Consider the following 24,485-nt stretch of genomic DNA (forward strand, 5'->3'; position numbering starts at 1 on the left):
TTAAGTATTGTTTTGCGATGTAGTGAAATAAACCTTGACTAAAAAAAAGTTAAAGTATGTTAACAGTCTTATAGCTGTATAACTGTAGGCAACATGGTTTTAGCTAGGTAGCTTAAATGAAAATTTAAACAAATACTATCATTGAAGGCGGTTCCTGATGTTTTAGTTGAGTAATGTGGATTAACATAGGAATAACATGTAAAGTTAAAATTTTGTTGTAGATAACAATGTTTTGCTTATGCTATCTTTGAAACTACAAACCTTAGAAATACGAATCCAGGACAGTTCGATAGAGAATTTTTTTATATAATGTGGCATCTTTAACTCAAAAACGGCCTATGGTGACTTAGCAATGTTTTAGCTTAGACGGCAAATATATCATAGTTACAAGTAACTGTCTTTTTATTACTTACAAATGAGAACACCATAAATTAGATCAATATAGTTTATTATAATTAAAAATCTTAACATATACACACTAGTTTACTTATATATCTAAGTATTTCGAAACACGTAGAAACCGCTGCTACATATTTGGTGTATGGTTGTTATTCCCATTAACCCCGATGTTGGAAAAAATAACCAAAAGTTTGTCCAAAAGAGAATTTTAGAAATTATCACTTTTATTCATATAACTTAACATACAAAAATTTAAAAAAAATCCTTAACTTATCAAACTACTCAAGTTCAGGAATAGGTTCATCATCTGAATCTCCTACTTCATCCCCTTCAATATCGTCAAAGTTAGGTTTACCAGCCCCACCTCCTACAAAGAAATAATTAAAATTAGAAATATATATTCATTATCTTTTTATAGATACATGTGAAATATGAACCATGACAAGTAAAACAAAACAAAAATTATAAATTTGGGAGAGTATAATTTTGGAAAAAAGAAACAGTATGATGGAAAACAAATATGGTAAAAACAGAAAGTGAAAAAATAGTGAAAAAGAAGATCAAGAAACAAAAAGAGAAAATACTGTGTTAACAATGTAAATTAAATCTAAATAATCTCCTATGCATACATTTTACATGGAAAATATGAATCACAGCAAGTAAAACAAAAGAAAAATTTTAAATTTGGGAATGTATATTGGGAAATATGTTTGGAAGAAAGGAAACAGTTAGAATAAGTCAACAAATATGGCAAAAAATGTATGATAAAACATTGGTAAGCAGTTCATTAGTTGATAGAACATGAAACTATGAATCTAAATAATTATATATGCCTATGTTACTATAACTGCATAAAAATAGTGACACTGTTATTGATTATATATGTATTATATATTATAACTCACCTAAACCTCCCATCTGCCTCATCATTTCATCAAAATCTCCACCGCCCATTCCTCCAACTCCCTCATCACCAGAATCATCTTCGTCATGCCATTTGTTGAAATCACACTTTAACCAATGGTGTTTCTTTTTGTCAGACGTTAATGTAGGCCAGTATGGTCCATCTGTGTTTGCTTTAGTTACGATAATTTCAATACACCTAAGAATATAGCAAACATTAATATAACAGGTAACTCAGAACAAGTTATACTGTTAAAAAATTAAATATTTATATTATATTTATAAGCAGAAGCAGAAGAATATATACTTAATAAGTGCAGTTTTGAAAATATTTATTCATATAATTTTACAGACAGAATAAAAAAAGTGAACGTAATCATTACTTATGTATATTATAAAAAAATATGAAAGAAAAGAGCATATTTGTAACAATATACTACAAATAAAAATAAAAGAAATCGAACATTTAGAGGAGCTAGAAAGAAAAAATGGTGTTTGAATTGTGGTAAAAATTAAAGAGGGCTGGCTGTAAGAGTTACTGTTCATTTCTTAATACTTTACCAGACAAAAAAATTATGAATAAAATGAAAAACATTATGGTACTTATATTATTCAATTACCTTCCTTTATTGAAGCTCTTACTCTGTTCAGGATCAATTTCTTTAAACAGGGGAATTGTTACTTCATAATTCTTTTTTTCTACACCTCCTGTACCTTTAAAATATATAGAATCTTTATTGAACCTGAAACGTAAAACAAAATTGTCACTTTATTAATAAATATGAATAATTTAGACAGCTGGGTCACTTTATTGTATAAATTTATACCCTAAGTTGGTATTGGAAGCAAAATGGCTTTTTTATACTGCTAAGAATGCTGATAATCTCTTTACTAACTTTAAGGGACATAAGTTTCATCTCTTGCTTTAAAATAAATAAATTGTGTGAAATCTCAATTTTCTTAATTTTTTAAGGTACTAAAAACTTTTGTTTATACATTATGTTCCATTGTCTTACATCTACTGTGGATTTCTACTTTGATATTTGTAATTTCTCTAGTTGTAACTTAGCTTTTGAGTAAGTGGTACAAGGAGCTATTAATCATAAAATGCTAAGCATTGATATTTCTTATGAACCTGGAGGTCTGATGTATTAAGTGTATATAAGTAGAGCTGTGAACGCTTTACTCATATAATAGTTTTCAATGAAGCTAATAATTTCAGTTTATGAAAGCCTAGTTTTAAAGAAACCCTATAGTCTCTGTTCTTTTTGTACTTTAGATGTAGACTTCTTGTTTTATAGTCCATTTAGAATAGACATGTTGTATAGTATCATTTTTATCATATAAGAATGAGATATTTAAAACATTAGATCTTTAGTGTTTATAATAATATAACATTATGTACAGTGCAAAATATAGGAATACTTACTTAATTTCCGGATTTTTAACATCTTCTAAATTTATAGTAAGAAATACAATAGAGGACCTTTGGGCCCACATTACTGGAGGTGGTAGTCTGAAAAAGTGAGGTTAACCTCATGTTAATTTTACAGTACAACCATTTTAAACAACAGAAGATATAAAACTAATTGAGAAAATAAATTTTACAATCTTATACCATAATATACTTAAATCTACACTGGAATATATGATACATAGTTGGAAAATTCTAGAATCGATATCGGTCTCCAAAGCAACATGGCCGTTGGTCAACAACACATTTTAACATGGAACTTGATTACTTCAAACTATGAATTATTCTCAATTAAAGTTTTAGAAAACTTTTATTTATAATAAATACGTATTATTACTTACGGTTGGTCAGTCATTTTTGAATTACTTTTGTTGCTACAAGGACTATTGGAAGTTTTGTCCGATAAACCAATTCACCGGGACTAGCAATTGAAATGAAGTTAGTCGTTGTCTTTTTTAGTGACAACCTTTGATCAATATGGCCGGCGAAATAGCCCTAGTCTTTTGAATTTTACCGCGAGAACTACGATATATTTATAAAGAAATAGCACACAATAAACATTGACAATTATAAAAACTGTCCAAGAAATATACAATTTCAAATGTTTTTCAAATATCAGCGTCTACTTTGGCAAGTAATTATTAAAAATACGAATTCCATATCATGATGCACAGAACTAGGACGTTTCTGTTCTGTGTATCGTTTTCCATATGAAGAAGATTTTACTGGCAATAGATGCCACTATTGTAGCTAAATTTTATTTACGGATATTCTAAAATTACTGCACTTTTAAATTAAAAATACCATTTGATTCAAACAAAGTAATGTAAGTATACACTATTAAATATTTAGTTTATCAAAATTATATTTTTAAGAATGTCGCCTTTATTTTGACGTGCCCTCTATGGTAGAAATTTCTAACTTATTGAACTTTTGCACATTTGCTGTGATTGGTCGGTGGGTGTACTATAATTTAAAATTTGGTGAACTTCATGTTTTTTAAAATGAAAATTGGGTATTGGTAGTAAGTCGATAATATTTGTATTTTAGGATTAAGCTATTACAGTTATATATAACAAGCGAGTCTTCTACAGCTGGCGCCGCTTCTCGCATCCTAATTTCCAGCGTTTTCTGTCGAAGCAATCTTCACTTGTTAAATCTCTGGCGGTCATTGCATCGTCGACATCGTCTCTCCAGGATCGTCTTGGTCTACCTCGTTTTCTTTTAGTTGGCGGAGTCCCTTCTTATATTTTTTTTGGTCATCTATTTTCAGGCATTCTCTGAAGGTGTCCATACCAGTTAAGTCTTTTGGCTTCGATTGTGTCTATTATGTCTAGATCGATTTCCATTTCTCTCCGAATATCTTCGTTTCTCACCCTATCAAGTCTAGTGAGCTGACAACATCGTCTCCAGTAGTTCATTTCCATGGCCTTAATTTTTGATTTGTTTCTTTGGTTTATTTCCCAGAGTTCGGCCCCGTACAGCCCAATACTTTCTATTATTGTTTTATAGATTCTTCTTTTATTTTCTTTTGTTATTTTTTTATTCCATAATAGTCCGTGTAGCTGTCTGGTAGCTGATCTTGCTTGGCCAATCCTGGAGTGTATTTCTTCGCTACTTCCTGCTTTTGATGTTATTTGGACTCCCAAGTATTTGAAATTGTCTGTTGGTTTTATAGTTCCCATTTCGATTTGTAGGCTTTCTGGTTTTTCTCCTACAACTAAGTACTCAGTTTTTTGTATATTAATTGTGAGGCGCCATTTGGTATACTCATCTTCCAGTTTTCTAAGCATGTAGCCTACATCACTCTCGTCTTCAGCTAGAATGGCTTGGTCGTCAGCGAAGTGTATCGTGTACAATCTATCATCTCCGATTGGGATGCCCATATTGCAGCACTTTCTTCTCCACACTGAGAGTGCCTCATTTAGATATATTTTGAAGAGTGTAGGTGCTATGCAGCAGCCTTGCTTTAGGCCCTTACTAATAGGAATTTCTCTAGTTAATCTATTTCCAGTTTTAATGTTTGCCGTCATATTTTTGTAGAGTTGTTGTACTGCTTGTATATTTTTTTTTGCTTATTCCTTGTTTTTCCATTGCTACCCAAAGCATTGAAAGTGGTACGTATGCCTTTCGTATGCCTTTGTCAGATCTATAAAGACTATATGAGTTGAAAGGTTGTGGGCTAATCTTTTCTCGATAACTTGCTTTAGAGAGAATATACTGTCCATACAGGATCTGCCTGCACGAAAGCCATTTTGTTCTTCAACATCTGTCATCTCTTTTTCAATTTTGTTTTTTATTATTTTTCCATACAGTCTTGAGAGTGAATTTATGACACTTAGCCCCCTGTAGTTTGAACAATTCTTTCTATCTCCTTTTTTGTAGATGTTGTTAATATGTGCTTTTGTCCACTCCGGTGGTAAGTCGTGTCCATTATAGAATAAGGTGAAGACATACGCCAGTAATTCCCGTAATACTTGTGGGCTATGTTTTAATAATTCATTTGGTATACCTTGTGGTCCGCATGACTTCCGATTTTTTAGAGTTTGTATTGCATTCTCGACTTCCTGTACTGTTATTTCATCGTCTTCACTGAATTCCAGTTCATATGTTGTTGAACTGATGTTCGTGAATTGAGGTCTTGTTTCAGTCAAAAGTTGTGAGTAGTGTTCGATCCAAGATCTTTCTTCTATTAAATCTATTCTACTCGTTTCTTTTCTGTTTGTTCTCAGATTTTTTACCGTTTTCCATGCTTCCCTTGATCTTGTTGATGCTATATATTTGTTGAGTTCTTCGCATTTACTTTCCCAGCAAATATTTTTTGCTTTAGTTACTAAATTTTTTACTTCTCTGTTTGATCTTGCATATGTTCGTCTATCATCTGGATCATTTGTTTGTAGCCACTTTTGATATGCTTGTTTCTTGTTGTGTACTGCATTGGCGATGTCATTTGTCCACCACAATGGAGTATTCTTTTTGTTCTTTTGGATTGTGCCGAGCGCTTCGTAAGCTGCTTCATTGATTTTATTGATTATCTCTTTATAAGTATTCTGGGCTGAGGAGTAGATTAGGTTTGCTAATTTTTGGCTGAGTCGCAGCTTATATAAGAATGATGTCGAGTCGTTTTGCAGTGCATCAATATTGTATTTAGGTAGATTTGATTCCAGGGGTTTTGATTGAGCTAGTTGGTTGTCATTTTGATGTAGTAGCCGAGGTCGATACTGTAGGTAACATTTTTATCTTACCATATAGTGGTCAGTTCCGCACTCCGGTCCTCTTAATACTCTTATGTCTTTAACTTGTATGTGTGTTTCTTGTTTTGTGATGACATAATCTATAATTGATTTTGTGTTTCTCGTTGGTTGAACCCAGGTGTACTTATGTATGTTTTTATGTTGGTAGAATCCGTTTAGGATTTTCAGAGAGTGCTGTTTACAGAATTCGATTAAGTGTTCCCCATTTTTATTTGTTTTAGCGTCACCATATTTTCCTACGACTTTGTCATTTGTTTTTGTTCCTGTTCAAGCGTTAAAATCTCCACACAACACAATTTCTTTGCGGCTATTTATATTTTCAATGAGTTCCGATAAGGTTTCGTAGAATATTTGTTTAGCTGCTTTTGATGCATTTTCTGACGGAGCATATATTCCAATAATCTCGATGTCGTGCGAGGTCGAGCTATTACAGTTTAATTTGTAATTATTATTCATGTTTTTTACTGTTTGTTTTTAACTTCATGTTTTTTAAAATGAAAATTGGGTATTGGTAGTAAGCCAATAATATTTATATTTTAGGATTAAGCTATTACAGTTTAATTTGTAATTATTATTCCTACACTGAAAATGGCAAGGTATATTTGCTGTTATTTTATCGGTGGGTGTATCTTAATTAAAAATTCGGCGGGTTTCATGTTTATTAAAATGAAAATTGGGTATAGGTAATAGGTATTTATCCTAGCGATGCTTTTTTTTATTAAATATTTAGGTATGTATTATGGTTATATCGGCTTATCTAATTATTTACTCACAAATTTTTCTGTTCTGTGCTATATCAACATGAATACCTTTTACACCCAAGGCTGGCACTATAGTCCAAGATCATAGATCCACTGCAGGATTATACGGATGCAGGATTATAAGATAAGTACGCGTTCATAACATAGTTAATGAAAATCACCTTTTTCTTTTTACATACGTTTAAAATAAGAACACATTGATAATAGATTGCAATTCAAAAAGTGGCCGCAAATATTTTTAATTCAGTTAATAGTAATTAGTTTTTGACAAAAATTTTCTAAAGTTGCCTCAGAAAAATTATAGAGAATTGGGGATGCCAGCTGTTAAAACGCGAGGTATCAAAGATAAAATAAAAGATTAGCGTGCAATGCTATTGGTTTAAAGTGTCAGTTATGTGAATTTTTAAAGCATGCGTAGATAGATGTATGATCAACCCTGAGATGTTTCACCAAAGTTATTTTTAACGTTTTGCTTTAAGTACAGAATACACCACCCAACAAGAAACGAAAAGAAGGGCTTTTTCGCAATCCAAATTTCTGTGAGAAACCTCCATATTCTAAATAGTTTATCTGTCAACGTATAAAAACGGAAGTTTGTTTACGTATTGAGAAGCGTTGTTTCGTGTGTTTTGTTTAATAGTAAAAATAGAATAGTACTGTTATAGTTCGTCCCAGACCCTTCTTACAGTGCGTTACAACACATTAAGCGAGAAGTGACAGAAAAAAAACGTGAGTCTGTGATTATTATACATACAACTTAGACAATTATTTATCGCAAAGCTAATTCTACTTACATATATATAATTGGTTGGAGTTTAGAATACGCTAAATAGATATCCAATCAATGGTGCACATAAATATAATTTGACGCAGATTGTCTCGATCGTGACAGTACTTTCACAATGTCAACTAATAAAATGATAATTGTCATTCCAGGTTAGTATTATCAGACATTTTACAGTGAAAATTTAATTTTGTATTTATTGTCATAAAAATATTTTAAATTTGCCGAGATATATCGAGAAAGAACAAAAACTAATATTAAAATTATTAAATTATATTCAATTAGAAAAAGAGGGATTACGATCCTGCAACTGTCAAATTTAACTAAAATGTCATGAAATAATTCTCGACATTCTTAAAATCCTATATGACGTCAAAATTAGTGACGCACTAAAAGGATTTGGGACAGACTGTATACATATTTTGTATATACATACATATTGTAATACCCATGGACGTATAAACACAGATTGACTCAGTTATTTACATAAAAATGTGAAGCCAAAATTATTTGACTAGGTCCCATTCTCAGCACCTTCAAATGTTGTCACATTTTTTTATTAAAATATCTTATTCACGTATCGCTGAAAATATTACTATATTTATTTTATACTCCAGTGGCGCACCGAGGGGGGGGTTTTGGGAGTTAACCCCCCCCCCCCCCCCCCAAGACCCTATTCCGACACTGTTACTTACACATTTTAAAGACTCAAAATGGAGGTAACATCATAAAAAAAATTTTGGTGACCAACCAAACCCCCCCCCCGAGGCAAATTCTAGGTGCGCTACTGTTATACTCTACAGGTGCTATCAAACCAAAATAATAATTTATTACTTATATTAATATATTAAATTTTAATTAAAACATCAAATGTGCACATAGTGTGCATATCATTTAATAATAGCGTATAACAGATATCAACCAATTATTTTATATGTAGAAGCACTGAAACCTATTTATTAATGGCAACGGTGTTTACATTTCTCTGTCTTATGGCTCTACGTCAAACTTCAAATGCTGTTCCATGTCATGTCCATGTTTTGTTTACTTTTTACCCAAGATGAGGAAAAGTTGTTTTTCGATATTTTGGCTGTATTTTAAGTGATATTTGTAAATAGTGAAATAAACAAATTATAATAATGGTGCTACAGTTTTGCATTTGCAAAAAAAACGAAATATTTACATCCCAATGTCTCATTTAATTTGTAAGTACTGTTTGTTTACATTATTTAAGATGAGGAACTGAGGAAGCCTGTGTGTTTACATTTTAAAATATGTCTTTCATAGGCGTACCATTGGGTTTATTCATATTAATTAATGTATCGAACAAGATATTAGTTCATGAAATTAGTATAGACATTTTTAAATTGTAAGTAGACATCATCTGATTAAAAAGATCTGTTTAGTAGCTTTTTAATTTAATATTTCTCATGAATTAACAATAAATTAGTGAAATGAATAAAACTCATTTATTTTTCTATGTAGGTTTCCAAATAATATTGATTAATGATGAAACTTACTCTAAACTTCAACAGAGAAAACAGTATAAAAAAACCTTTCAAAAGCATCCTTTTTGGTTATTTCAACTTGTAAGGAAGCTGAAAAATATTTCAGATTTTTTAATAAAACTATAAATATCTACAACAGACTAGTTAAACACCTTATGAATATTTTGATTAATAAAACCATACAAAATGTCCCAAAATCAATCTATGAGCATTTTGGTGACCATATGTATGATGAAGATGCAATCGATGGTCACTCTATGCAACTTTTAAAATTGGTTCTTGAGAAATATTTTAAAATTGGAATTCATCATGAAACGAGGACTACTTTAGATGCTAACACCGTGCGCATAAGAAGCGTTCTTACTAAGACTGTTTTATTTTGCAATCAATAAAAATTTATTTCTATACCAACGTCTTCTATTATGTCTATTTACCATTTGATTTTAATATTTCTGTTCGGTAAATAGCTTTCCAATAATTTATACATTTTCACGCCTACTTTTTAATAAGTAGGTATATTTGCAAATAATTTTATGTCAAATGCCAGCAAGAGCTTTGGAATGATCAATAAATAATTTTGTAGCAGAAACCCTTACTACGTGGAATCTATTGATATTGTATTAAAACAAATTTGTCACAATTTGAAAAAATATGTTTTAACACATTATCAATAAATATAGGTATGCACTTAAATTTGACAAATGTATATTTTTTAATTTTTTTTTTACCGTAGAATTATTTGATACCTATTAAAAAATTAACTTGAGCTCAACTATATTTTATTGTATTAATTTTAAAGCAAATAAAATTGTATTTTATTTTTTCTATAAAAACGTGTTTTTATACATTATTAGTACTTCCAATTATTAACTTCTGAATAATTATCCCCGCGAGTAAAAATTCAAGCACGCTTATGCTCATTGAGGAAGTATCACAGTCTATCGATACCCGTTTTACTCCCCTTTACCCTCTTGTCCAGGAATATCGAAGCTTCAAAACAGTGTGTGTTTAAGGTATCTTATTGCTGGGTCCCTCTATGTTTATACGTCCATGGTAATACCTAAAAAAACGGTAAAAAGCAGTAGAAATCAACTGATTTCATCTCTATTTTGAAATTAACTTTCAAATTCAATCGCTCTTTTAACGTGCTAAAATACTTTTAGCACAGAATAAATAACAATGAGAATGCCCACTCTGCTTGTCAAGATAAGTACGCGCATCTCATTCATGCACACGGAATCAGCCATATTTTAAACGGAACCAGTGCTGTCCAGTGAAATTTTTTCTGGTGTGCATAGAAAAATTAGCCCAGCTTAATTGATTTACGACAACCATAGACATAATATTTTATGTCGGACATTTAGTTGAAGAATAGATTAAATTATTTCAAATTCACTAAATTATTAATCTCTAAAAATTTAAATTATGGTTCTGTCGTAGCTTGTCACAAATTTTTCAATCCGAGTCTGTGTTTCCGTTTAAAATATGGCGATCGCGTGCTGACACACTTCAAAGGCGGCATATGATAGTGCGCATTCTGATTGTTATTTATTCTGTGCTTTTAGTACGTTAATTTGTTTATTTAAAAAAAAAATAAATCGATATTTTTGACTTAAGACCTTTTTACTTGTCAGTACAGAATTGATATATGGGTTATATTAAATTTTACAGAAAAAAATACAATTCATACAAAACAGATCCACATAAAAAAACATTAATTTTAATAATTACTTTGTTTCTCGGTATAACTATAACTTTACTACTGTTTTGAACGACTTTCTCATTACTTTTCCTAGTGTACTAAGTAGTGCAACTGTCATTCTTCCTCCGAAATTTCTGTCCTACGATCATCAAAGAAGAGCTTTCGCTTCTTGTTGAGTGGTATATTCTGTGCTTTAAGTTAAATAACTCTGACAGGTACCTATCTCGGTAACTTTTAACGTAAATACCGTGTGATGTATCGCTCACCGCTAAACGATGAATTATTTCCCAGAAGTTAAAAAGGAAGTAAAAATTGTTTTATCTAACAAAGCGAACCTTACGTAGAAGAAATAGTACAAGTTGGAGCGAGAAAATGAAAGGTGAGAAGGTACACTATAAAAGTACTCTTGTATCTCTCGATTTGTCTTTATTAAAATTTTTAAAAGTATGTATTACCGTTCTATTTTTTAATTAGCTCTGTTTTTTTATTTTTAATTATTGTTTTAATGCTATTATTACATACGTGTTTTTAATTGTTATTAGGTGTAGTTTTTTGATATTTTTAGTTTTGTGCTGTCGATTTTTCTACCTATATTATCCTTTCCCAAAATATAACCCCTTTTCCTGAACTACAAAGTTATCTTGTAACTTCATGTATAACGTCGAATTATAAAATGACAGTTTATACATCAGATGACTCAAGAAATAACGCAAGTAGTTAAGTTAAATTTGATACCATTTGATCATACCAATTCGACGATTATAACTTAACTACAGAATAACTTTACGTTATATTACTTAAGTGATACATCGCAGGGCTGAATAGTAAATATACGTATAATATTATCATTTGTCAAACAGGTGTCCTTGCGCCCTAACTTTATTTTATTTTGAAACTTCGCGTTTTTAACAACTGATAACTCTAATTTTCGAGCATTTTGTCTCAGGCAATCTTATATTATTAAGAAAAAAACTAGCTTTAATTTGACATAAAAACATGCATACACGTGATGAGCAGCGTATTTTATTTAAAAAAATTAAATGAACGAATTATGTACTTTTAAAAAATGTATGTAAAAATGTGAGTTTGGTGAACAATGTTATGAACGTAGTGAATTCACCAGAGTGAATCTGTCACAAAGAAGTTTAGTAAAAGAACAATCATGTAGCCTTTTGTTGGATCTATTGAACATTTCAATATAAATGGGGCTACTTTCATGATTTTCCTTGGAAATTAATTCTTGGAATACTTCTTCCAGAAACACCGGTGTCAGCAATAACTCGTTTATAATAGATAACTTATTAAATAGGAATTTTATTTTGCCTCCATGTATTGAAATATATTGGTGCTTGTTTCACAAGTTTGAGCGTTTAAAATATTTTTATGTAGTAAATTTTGCAAATTTAAAATTTTGTAAAATTAAAATAAAAATACTGCATGTAAATTCATCATAGACTTTCAAACTACATCATAGACTACAAACACATGGGACAATTTTAATGGGTCATTTGACCCAGCATGAATCACATATAAATCAATATTACAATAATAATAAAAACTTTAGAAACTATTCTGCCAATTCTTATTTGTACACAAAGCATGGGAGTTTAAATTAAGGGTTGCGCCTTAGATTTCTCTCCCCTGTTCCAGTTGAAATGGAAATGGAAAATGGGGAAAAAGTTTTCCGAAAATAAAAAATGTTCCCTACTCCTGGTACCAATATTTTCGTACGGCATTAGGTCGCAAGTCAATATTTTTGTATTACCTACCTAAGTTTTAAAGGCCGTACAAAAATGTTTAGCAAAAAAAACTTACACTCTTGATGAGTGGTAAGTTTATATTACCTGTGACTCACATGTAGGTGCCGATAAGAATTGACGGCATAGTTTCTAAAGTTGTTATTATTACATATTGTAATATGTGACTCATGCTGAGTCAAATGACCCATTAAAAATCTCCTATGGGCTTGTAGACTACCACTACCTTAATGCGACAATGTTCTGCAATGTATTGTACGTATCACTTAAACACAATTAATACAATCAATAATTCTAAATGGTACGAATTTTAGCGCAGTTGGGGGCAGTACTTATGACTGGTCATGATTTATTTTGTATTTAGTGTGACCAACAAGCCCGAAAAATCCGGGACATGACCCTAATTACAAAGTCGTGTCCCTGCGTCCACAGGGCTTCCGGGCCATCCGAATTTTTAACTTTTTGGTAAAATTCTATTCTGAAATTTTAAATACGTTATTCTTCTAAGAATTCACATCAAATTGAATTGTTGAGACTAAAAAAAGTCGAAACTTTCTAAAGTTCATTCGTTTACCAAATTCCCATCAGTAAACATGAGCACGTGTTGATATTCGCCGTCTAATTCGTCAAGAGGCTATTAAATATAATTTATTAACTTAAGCGAGACAGATTCTCATGTTACAGATCCCAACTTGCCATCATTTTAAATGCAAATTGTATCGTGTTGATTTTTAAGTTAATATATTGTGTTATATTTATGTTATAGTTATTGTTAAGTTATTTACTGGTCGTGTTATTTTTTAGAGTTTAGTTTAATTGTGATATAATGATTAAATTTCAAGAAATTCTTTCACTAACAGTTCAAAAGTAAATATTTTTAAAAATCATATGATACATAGGTCGTACATCAGTACGACCCTGTTTGACTTACACGTGGTTCTATTGACGATTGGAAATTTGTAGAATGAATAGGGTTTAGAGTGTAATAATAATACCAATGCATTAATAATAACGCATGCATTTTATCGTGGTATTATGTTATAGGAAAACTCAAAATGTGCACTTTTTTTCGTTTCTATATATTAATTATCCTCTTCCGAAAATATTATTCAAAAACGATAATAATTCATGTTTTGTATACACAGACATCATGCCGACCGAGGTGTGCCGCATTCAACGATGTAATGATTGCTGTGCTGACAAATGTTTTTTTCGGTTTTGTCAACCATTCTAAGTAGGTAAACAACTTCTTGATTTCATTCGCGGTATATTCTTGAAAAATAAATGATTCATTTTCGAACCGTTACGTGCTTTAAACCAAGATCAAATCTGCTGCGTTGCAATATGATTTTATGTAATCATTTATTTTATGTCACTAATCAGTTTGAAGCCTCAAATAGATTAGTGATCATCTACGAAGGTCCGAAGCATTGTTTAGTTGACTTTACATTTTTTATTCCATTCCATTGTTAATATGGAACCAGAACAAGAAAGTAAAAAGAGAAAACGCTATTGCACTTTTAATAAAACATTGCAAGAAGAATTCCCACTTTTGAAAAAAAAGTAGCAGTGACGTAAAATGTGATACTTGTGGATCCGAATTTTCGATCGCCCACAGTGGTAGAGCGGATGTAGTGAGTCACATCAAAAGTGAAAAACACCAAAGAGGTATTAGCTCCGCGGCAAGCAGCAAAAAATTGACTGAATTTTTCAAGGCAAGAGCAACATCGAGCAATATTGATTTAGAGACAGCAGCTCGGGAAGGTGTTTGAGCGTATCATATGATTAAGGACCGTACATCGAAAATCAATTGGTTGATGCAATGAACAACGCAATATACGTCAGTATAATTACCGATGCATCTAACTATGGAAACTTAAAGATGTTCCCGGCTGTGGTGAGATATTTCGTTCCATTAGAAGACATTGTAACCGTTTCAAAAGATTTAAAAGAAAATCATTATAAATTTCAATAATTTTTTTTAAATAAAACTTCTAACCCCATCTATCTGTCAAGTACCTACCTGTAGCCGACTCAAGGATTCTTCTGTAATTCCCAAATATATCCGGTAGATGAGCATATTTTTCAACTTGTCACTCACGCCCAATTTCCAGAAGTAGGCGCCATGATAGCGCTTCGCTCTTTTCTGTTAAGACCGTCCAACCATTAAGACGTGTTTCCAAAGTGGGTCTCAATTTCAGAGGTGAGCTAAGCAATCCTTTTCTTGTTCATATTTCAGATAGATATTTATTTTTTTAGACCCTTATTGGAGAGGCTATAATGCTGATATTATATTTCTAATACTCGTCGCAAGATAGTATTGCTATGGAGTTATTCCAGATCATGGCCCAGTAGCGGTATCTTTTTATGGAATACCTAACCCCTCTTATCTAGGATGGTGGTGATTTGATATAGTACGTAGCTGAATCAATGGTTTATTTGGTGACTGATTAAATAAGAAGAGAAACAGAGCAGATTAAGGTTGTACCAATTTTTATTATACCTACTTTCAAGACAACAGAAATGATTATGAACTCAAAAAAAAATGAAAATATAGTGAAGTGTTCTAATTTAATTTAAAGGTTTATTTTCTTCATTGTTCCTAGTTGATAAATAACTATATTATTTTCAATGTAAACAAATTTCGAAATTTGGGGTTAATATATATATATATATATATATATATATATATATATATATATATATATATATATACATTCATTTTCTTTATAACCAATTCTTAATTTAATACGATACAAAGATTTTTTGTTTATGATAATGTTAACATAAAATAATATTTTGGAATCCCTTTGGGATGACGTAACTGTTAATGTTTTCTTTTTGTTCATTACTAAGAAATAATAAAGAATAGTTTTCTTGTAAACTTTCAATAAATCTTAATTTTTTTTTGCTCTTCCCCTTCGAGGATAAACCAGGGGTGGCGTCCAATAATAAATTATAATTTCATATTATCTAATTGTGCTTGAATTTAAGATACGATATAGTTTCTATATGTTTAAGAAAACCCCGCCCAATTCTCTTCGACAGTGAGCGATTCAGGCCTTGTATATATCATTGTAGCACGGCAGTGTTACAACATGAAGACGAAAATATTGAATTTTACGGCTGGAGATAGGGAAACATCTGATATTATTGTGCAGCTGTTGAGGAACACTCTTAAAAAGTACATCTCAAGAGAGTTTCATGCTGCGGCGATATTACTAATACTAACTTTGGTGGTAAAAACCGAGGTGTGCAAAACAATGTTTACTACAAACTAAAATCACAGGTGAATCCAAATTTGATTAGATTTGGTTGTGCGGCTCACATTATTCACAACACTTTGCAATGTGGCTTCAATATGTTACCATTTGACGTGGAATTAATTATGGTGAAAATTTATTCACATTTTTATCGTTTCACTGTTCGTGTCACACATTTGAGGCCATTATTTGCAAAACTGGCTAACCGACAAAAGTTTCAAAATTATTTTTTTTTGGTATGTTTATTTTAATTTTAAATAGAATCGAATGATATAATCAGCATTTCCCAAAACTCGTTCTTTAGCATACAATTGCTGTCGAGAAAATTACAGTTATTTGCAGAACTCGCTCTTTGCTTTGAATGTTTACCTTCAAAACTTGTTGTTTGCTCTACCACCAATGAAATTTGCCGGTTGGTTCACGTGGCGAACACGCTTCTACAACTGCTGTGTTGAAGTAACAAATTTTCAGTAGTTTATAATTATTCAAGCGATTAAACACTTGTAATTTGGCGAATTAGGAACAGCTTTTTTTGTTTTTATGGAGTTAGTAAGTGAAAATGGTTGTTTTGTTAAACCTAGTCCACAGGAAAAAGGACGAAAAAAAGTTCTTCACTGAAAAACACATAAAAGAAAAGTTGATAAACTTGCTAGGTAAATGCTTCATATTAAAATTTATTAATATAGACTTCTGCAACAATCGTTTGATTTTTTATGCAGTTTCACTTGTTTTTCACATTTTAACGTTGGGTAGGGCTACAGAGAAGTTTATTAAAACAGTTGTATTGTTACAGAAATACACCAAAAGCACTGCCGGCCTTTCCAAGTTGTGGTCATAACGGACGACCCGGGTTGGCGTAAAGATGAAAGTAAACAAGATCTTCTGATATTGACTTGTTGTAAGGGACAGAAACCAAAAAGAGGGAAATCTAATCACGCTGCAGTGTGGATAAAATACTATGTACGTTTGAGTGAAGGTAAGATGATTAGAGTATGTGCCAAGTCGTTTCTACGAATGACAAATTTAAGCAAGGACCGCACACAAAAAATTGTAAGAAATTTTGTTACTGGGGAGCTACCCAGGAAACGTAGAGGTGGCAATAGAGAGGGCCCAAAAAATGATGAAAAAAGAAGCTGCATCAAAAAATTTATAGAATCCATAACATGTAGAGTCCCATTACTGTACAAACACGACAAGCGTGAGAGTTTACTTGCCATTGGACTTAAATGTTAAGAAACTTTTCAACCATTATCTTCAAAGAGTGCCTCAACCTATGCATGTGAAGCTTAGTTATTTTCGAAAGTATGTGAATGTTAACTACAACATTGCTTTTGGAACTCTGCTGACTGACTGTTGCTCCACTTGCTTGAGAACAAAGGATCAGTTGAAAGTAGCAACTTCTTTAGCTGTTCGACAAAAGTTAGCCACTGAGTATCGTGTTCATATCGTAAAAGCAAAGGGTTTTTCCAAAGTCCTTAAAAATCCAAAATCTAACACAACTTACTTTTCGTTCGACTGCCAAAAAAACTTAGCACTGCCTAGACTGCCTGCTCAAGCAGCATTTTTCAGCCAACAAATAAACAATAATAATTTTACACTTGTTGCTGGAACTTCTACCGATAAACTAAGACCAACAAATGTGTTTTTTACGTGTAGGCAGAAATTGACTCTCGAAAAGATTCTAATACAATAGCGTCAGCTTTGCAACATGCTCTAAAAGTTATTCGTTTACCAAATTCCCATCAGTAAACCTGAGTACGTGTTGATATTCGCTGTCTCATTCATCAAGAGGCTATTAAATATAATCTATTACTTTAAGCGAGACAGATTCTCATGTTACAGATCCCAACTTGCGAGCATTTTAAACTCAAATTGTATCGTGTTGATTTTTAAGTTAATATATTGTGTTATATTTACGTTATAGTTATTGTTAAGTTATTTACTGGTCGTGTTATTTTTTAGAGTTTAGTTTAATTGTGATATAATGATTAAATTTCAAGAAATTCTTACACTAACAGTTTCAAAAGTAAATCTTTTTAAAAATCATATCATACATAGGTCGTACATCAGTACGACCCTGTTTGGCCTACACGTGGTTTTATTGACGATTGGGAATTTGTAGAATGAATAGGGTTTAAAGAATTTTTATTTTGATGTCAACATAGAAACAGTACGTTTGTTCGCTGATGGTTGCGGCGTACAAAACAAAAATTTGAATATGATGACAATATTGGCTTATTGGTTTTCTAGAAGAATCGTTGAATCATACCGATCATTGGTCATTTCTTTATTCCGCCTGATCGTATTTTCGGCCTTACAGAAAAAAAACATTAAAACAATGCCTCTTATTGTGGAAATTGGTGGCTACGACGGTTTAATCAGAAAGCTCTCCACTGGATGGAAAATCGGTATGGATTGGGATGTGTTTGATTGAAGGACAAAAACAAAACGAGTCATTAAGTTAGTTCATGGCACTTTGAATTTAATAAGGCAAACCGGTTTATTTTTTACAAAAAGGCAATAATTTTCTATTCCAAGGTGAACACAATTACTGAAATGACGTTGGAAAAGCTAAAAGCTTTTGTAAGAAAATTTTTTTTCTTTCTTCAATAGCTCCTAAGAAATTACCACTGGGAAAAGGATTAAAGGGGATAAAGGGACTATTAATAGTCTCCTCTCCAAACACTAAGGAGAAAATTGGAGAAGCCTTCCTAAACTAATTTTTTACAAAGTAAACTTGAAGACAGATTCTACCTCACCAGGAAAAACCGTTGATTATTTGAAAAATTGCCAAAATGCAGAAAATGATTGTTTTTTCCTTTGAGTATGACTGATTGAGACTGTTTTTGATTTTTTATTTCGTTTGAGCATTTTTTTTATATGATTAAAAATCTTTAAGTTTTATTTTCATGAATAAATCCCTTATGTTTTTTATTGAACTAAATACGGTAGAAACGTGTAATTTCTATTGCTAAAAACTCTAAGCAACATTAATAAAATTCTTTACGTTGTGAGCTAAACACTACTCGGCCGTTAATCGTTTTTTTCGATTTCCCAAAAAAATGACTTTCGAGCAAAGAGCAAGTTTTGCAAATAATGGCCTTATTTGAAAGAGTTTTGTGAAACCGCAAACGTTGAATATCAGAAAATTCTTGGTTATGGGAAAACTCGCTTTTTGGAAATGTTCACATGCGTGCAATGAATCTTACGAGTTTATGATGGATTAAAGGCGTATTTTCTGGAAACTTCAAACAGCCCAAAATGACTGAAGTATTTTTTCAAGAACCCATGTTCGAAAGTTTGGTTGTTGTTTATTCTTGATAAGGTAAAAGCAGCTTTACATCCAGGCAATGCAAGTCAAATGCTACGTAAGTCTGTCTTGCATGGCATATCTCTTGCCTAGCCTGTTTACATCAGAACTATTCCTGTGCAATTTTTGATACCACTTTCATTGTTGCCAACAAAAGAAATATACCAAAACATTCATTTAAGATATTTCACTTGAAAATTTTAGTCCAATACATCCAATAAATAATATTATAAACTTACACAATAATATGTGATAATGTTCAGTTTTATTCTAAACTAAGTCTATATTCAGAGAAACATTAGAAGAGGTCCAAGGCGGAATTAAGATTAACGGAATCAGCATAGACAACATCAGATACGCTGATGATACCGTCTTAATAGTAAGCAACGCACAAGAACTACATAATATAATAAATGCAGTAGTTCACCACAGCGAAATGTTCGGTTTACATCTAAACGTTTCCAAAACTAAAACTTTAGTATTTTCAAAGACACTAATAAACGTACAGTTCAATTTAAAGAATGAACGAACAAAAATGATAAAATCAGACAATCGTAAATGGACCCCGCCCGAAAATATAGACTACTTTCGTGACATCATTGACCATAACCTTCAACAAATCAACGACGAAACACAGGTCGAAGTTTTAAACGAAAGTATCGTAAAAGCCCTTAAAGAAGCGGAGAAGTTGTGCTGTCCTAAAATGAAGAAAAAACATGAGAAAATAAGTCTCAACACTAAAAATCTGATCGAAGAAAGAAGGTGGATAAAGGACAGGTATAACACAAACTACGCAGAATTTAGTCAACTCAGTAAAACAATAAACAAAGAAATCCGAAAAGACATACGGCAACATAACATGAGAGAGGTGACAAGGGTGATAGAGAAAAATAGAAGTCTGAAAGTTCTAAGACACAACATGTCTACAGGAAAAAAGAACATACATAAGTTAAGAAATAAACAAGACGACATTGTGACTGATAAGGAAGAAATAGTGAAAACAGTGGAAGACTTCTACAGACAACTCTATGAAACAAGTGAATCCGATGAAAGACGCCCCTTACCAAAGATAGAGAATCAAGGCTCAGAATTAATGCCGAACATAACTGTTGACGAAATTAAAAATGCACTTCGGGTGATGAAGAACAATAAATCCCCAGGTGAAGACAGGGTAATGACCGAAAGCCTAAAACTAGAAGGAAATAAGCTCTTACTGACACTTGCTAAACTGTTCAATAAATGTCTGTGCGAAGCGATAACACCGACGCAGTGGAACAACGCGGAAATCATCTTACTTCATAAGAAGGGAGATATCAGCGACCTTAGAAACTCCCGCCCCATTAGCTTGTTGTCACAGGTATATAAGCTATTTACAAGAGTTATTACCAACAGGCTAGGAAGTAAGTTGGATTTCTATCAGCCAAGAGAGCAAGCAGGTTTTAGAGCAGGATATGGCACAAATGATCATTTACAAGTAATTAAGAACTTAATAGAAAAGAGTGTTGAATATAACAAGCCATTAGTCATGATATTTGTTGACTACGAAAAAGCTTTCGACACAAGTCATCAAAAGATGTTAAAAGCCTTAACAGAGTGCCGTATAGATCATCGCTATATAAACATGATAAAATACATCTATCAAAATTGGACGGCAAGTGTGAAACTGGCAGATAAAAAGACCAACGTATTTAAAATAAAACGGGGAGTGCGACAGGGAGACACAATTTCGCCAAAATTGTTTACAACATTATTAGAGCATATGTTTAAGAACGCAAATCTGAGTGAAAAAGGAATTAATGTCAATGGAGAAATGCTTAGTCATTTGAGGTTTGCTGACGATATTGTCCTTTTTGCTGACAGAATCGATGATGCAGTATCGCAACTGGAGAAACTATACCTAGCCTCCCTACAAGTAGGATTAAAAATCAACCACACAAAAACACAAATCATGACAAATCTTGTGTTAAGCAAAAAGATTTCAGTAAATGGCATGCATATTGAAGAAACCACCTCATATAAGTACTTAGGACATGAGATACGCATAGGAAGAGATAATCAAACATGCGAACTAAGCCGCCGCATTGGACTCACTTGGGTGGCATTCGGCAAGCTAAGCTATGTTCTTAAATCAGAACTGCCTATGTGTCTTAAAAGAAAAGTCTTTAATCAGTGCGTGTTGCCAGTACTTACATATGGTGCAGAGACATTAACACTAACCAAGAAAGTAAGAAATAAAATTTGTGTTACCCAAAGAGCCATGGAACGATCGATGTTAGGCATTTCTCGTAGGGATCGGATCACGAACAAGGAAATAAGATGGAGAACAGGAGTGACAGATGCCATAGAAAGAATTATGACCCTTAAGTGGAACTGGGCGGGGCACATAGCTAGAATGTCGGATAACAGATGGACACAGCGAATAATACAGTGGAGACCGAGACAAGAAGCACATCGAAGTAGAGGTCGTCCACCAACAAGATGGTCTGATAACATAAAACGGATCGACAAAAATTGGATGCAAACAGCACAAAACAGAAATACATGGAAAAGACTGAGGGAGATCTATATCCAGCAGTGGATAGATCCGGGTTAAATGATGAATAAACGTACAGGTGTATGCCAAGGGTCAACTAATAGAACAGGTAAATTCCATAAAATATTTGGGAGCAAATATCAATAGTCATCAATATCAATAGTCAATAGTGCAATCAAAAAAAAAAATCCTATCAAGAATCGAACAAGCAAGGAAAACATTCATCAGCATGAAAACATTTTTTACAAGATCAGACCTTAGTCTACAGCTTAGAATCCGAATGATCAGATGTTACGTTTTTTCTGTCTTACTGTATAGCTGTGAAAGTTGGACAATGGACTCTGAAATAGAAAAAATAATAGATGCCTTTAAAATGTATATATATATATATATATATATATATATATATATATATATATATATATATATATATATATATATATATATATATATATATATATATCTATATATATACGAATGTTGAGAATTCCATAATTCCATGGGAATAAAGAGTTACTAATGTTGAGGTACTTCGCGCATGTGTAAACAAAAAGAATTAGTAAGAATAATCAAAGAGAGGAAAATGCAATACTTGGGTCATGTGTTGAGAGGCGAAAGATACGAATTACTTCAAGTTATACTGGAAGGAAAAGTACAGGGCAAAAGATCAGTAGGAAGACGCCAGAACTCGTGGCTGAAAGACCTGAAGAGATGGTTCGACCGCTCATCCGCAGAAATCTTTCGCGCAGTAGTTTCCAGAACTACAATTGCCATTTGGATCGCCAACCTTCGAAAGGAGACGGCGTCATGAGAAGAAGAAGATTCTAAACTTAATTTTATTATACTGGCAACATGAATTTTGATAGCAACTTGCAGCAAAATAGTATGAAAAATTGAACACGTTTTAATTTTTCCTATAGCTCAGGAATTTCATGAAAATAGCGCGTGGGTGGGCATGCTCCGTTGCATAATCTGTCTTGCTTGGCTCTTGCCTAGCATGAAAATTACATAATGTAAAACTATCTCAAGAAACGTGTTCAAAAATTATTGTTAATCACGTCATGACTTGAATATTTGAATCTAACCTGAATCGGGCAGTCTTAAGAATTGAAGATGAAGAAGTAGCTGCAATTGAAATGACAGGCTTTGGACGATTTCCTGCAGTCGTTGAAAATAAGAGTGGATTCACAGTCCCTGTCGTCAGCTGTATTGAACCAAGTAAACAAAGCAGACGCGGACCTCGGTATTGATAAACAAACAGTGTTGCAAATAGTCCTTCCATTTTATCAAACTTGCATCGATTATCTCGAGCAGTAGAAATCACAGTTTGACGATGTACGCATATTTGGATGGGCTACACTCACTACCGAGCCGAATTGGAATGAAGTCGAGGCAACGAATAAATTCATGCCAGAGAATAATTGGATTACCTTAGAAGAAAACAATGTTGAATTATTTGACGAGTTCGGATATGTAAAGAAATTTGTGACCAGTGATAAAATTTCAGCTTGGAATAAAAATCACACAAAACCACATCAACGCTTCGGCAACGGGTCGAAAATGCTTCCAACACTTCGAAAAGAATCACGTTTCGTACAAACATTTTGCACGAGTTATTGAATTCATCTTTTGTTTACTAGCTACTTCTGCGAACGTCGAGCGCGTTCATTGATTACAAAAACATGGACAGCTGAAAAATCGCAACCTGGCATTTTGAAACCTTAAAAAATATTTCGTTCGTAAAATTTAATTTGAAATATGAATATGTTGATTTTTACAAGTTTTTAAAAGAGTCGCCGTCATTGTTAAAGCAAATTTCATCACAAGACAAATATGATTTTAAAAAATAAGCAGTTCAAAGAATTAATATATTTTGTTCGTTAAGGTCAATTTAAAATATGAATGGATCGATTTTTAAATGTTTTGAAGCTGTTTTCTTGTGGCATGTTTAACAATTATATTTTTTATGGGATTATGTCACAATTGGTTGTAATGATAATTACATTCTTATGTTAACCTAAGGTTACATTAACATGGAAATCCAACATCAGTTGGATTTCCTTTTCCTTTTTTGAGAATGATTTCCGGATTGGAAGTCGAAACGTCAAAAACTAACAAAAATATTATTATAATCAATTACGGCTTAATCCCATCAAAAATATCATTGTCAACATAAAAATGTTAAATAATCAATAAAATGATGGTATTACAGACCTTGTTTAAAAAAAAAATAAAAAATGGCCCGATTTTCATTGAAAAGTCCCGGATTTTAGGTATTTTTTTAGCCTTGTCCCGAATTCCATTCAATTGGAGTTGGTCACACTTGTATCATTGTTTAAATAGGACTTGTATATTCTGTAAACATTAAAGCACTGTTAGTTGCATAACTAAAAGTAAATTTTGATCTTTCTGTTTTTACCTTATGACTCTTTAAATTAGTTACAGGTTTGTATTATATATAGTTTAGTTTTATATTTGTTACACATGTGTTTTAAGAATAACTATTGTCCATTCTATCTAAAATGTGGAATGCAGAAAATGTCACTCTTTACACTACTATACCACAGAATACTATACTATGTTGTCAGATTATAAAGATTTTTCTTCTCTTTAAAACTATATCTTACAAACGTTACTCATTTTATTTAGACTGAATGTATATTTGTAATTTTCTTCAATGTTTATAAATATATTGTACTTAAAAACTTTATTATAGTAAGTATAATATTTTGAATCGTTTTTATGTGTGTTTAAATGTGTGTATATTTTCAGCTTTGAAATGTATGTACATAATTTAAATATCATGATAATCATGATATTTAAATTGACAGAGTCAT

General features: G+C 32.1%; 2 protein-coding genes across 3 annotated transcripts in view; one reads left to right on the plus strand and one right to left on the minus strand.

Annotated features, from left to right (window-relative positions):
• Nucleotides 1-431: 431 nt before the first annotated feature.
• p23 (cytosolic prostaglandin E synthase) lies at nt 432-3,272 on the minus strand. Its single transcript, XM_072540606.1, has 5 exons — nt 3,118-3,272; nt 2,732-2,818; nt 1,923-2,045; nt 1,305-1,501; nt 432-766 (listed from the first exon to the last, which is right to left on the minus strand). The coding sequence occupies exons 1-5, from the start codon at nt 3,129-3,131 to the stop codon at nt 678-680; spliced, it is 510 nt and encodes a 169-aa protein (XP_072396707.1). The 5' UTR covers nt 3,132-3,272; the 3' UTR covers nt 432-677.
• Nucleotides 3,273-3,473: 201 nt separating this feature from the next.
• The window catches only part of Fam92 (CBY1 interacting BAR domain containing protein Fam92), a 63,006-nt gene continuing 41,994 nt past the window's right edge, over nt 3,474-24,485 (plus strand). For both annotated transcript variants that reach the window (XM_072540603.1, XM_072540604.1), the window contains exon 1: nt 3,474-3,602. The gene's annotated coding sequence lies outside the window, so the exon portion shown is untranslated. The remainder of the gene's footprint in view (nt 3,603-24,485) is intronic.

Source organism: Diabrotica undecimpunctata, chromosome 8, assembly GCF_040954645.1.
Source record: "Diabrotica undecimpunctata isolate CICGRU chromosome 8, icDiaUnde3, whole genome shotgun sequence".
NCBI classification, from domain to species: Eukaryota; Metazoa; Arthropoda; class Insecta; order Coleoptera; family Chrysomelidae; genus Diabrotica; species Diabrotica undecimpunctata.

Bases quoted from the DNA above. Each gene is read 5' to 3' on its own strand.
- p23 (XM_072540606.1), bottom strand. The intron at 2,046-2,731 runs GTAAGTATTCCT...TTTACGTTTCAG, and splicing joins GTTAAAAATCCGGAAATTAA to GTTCAATAAAGATTCTATAT. The intron at 1,502-1,922 runs GTAATTGAATAA...CTATATTCTTAG, and splicing joins AAGAGCTTCAATAAAGGAAG to GTGTATTGAAATTATCGTAA.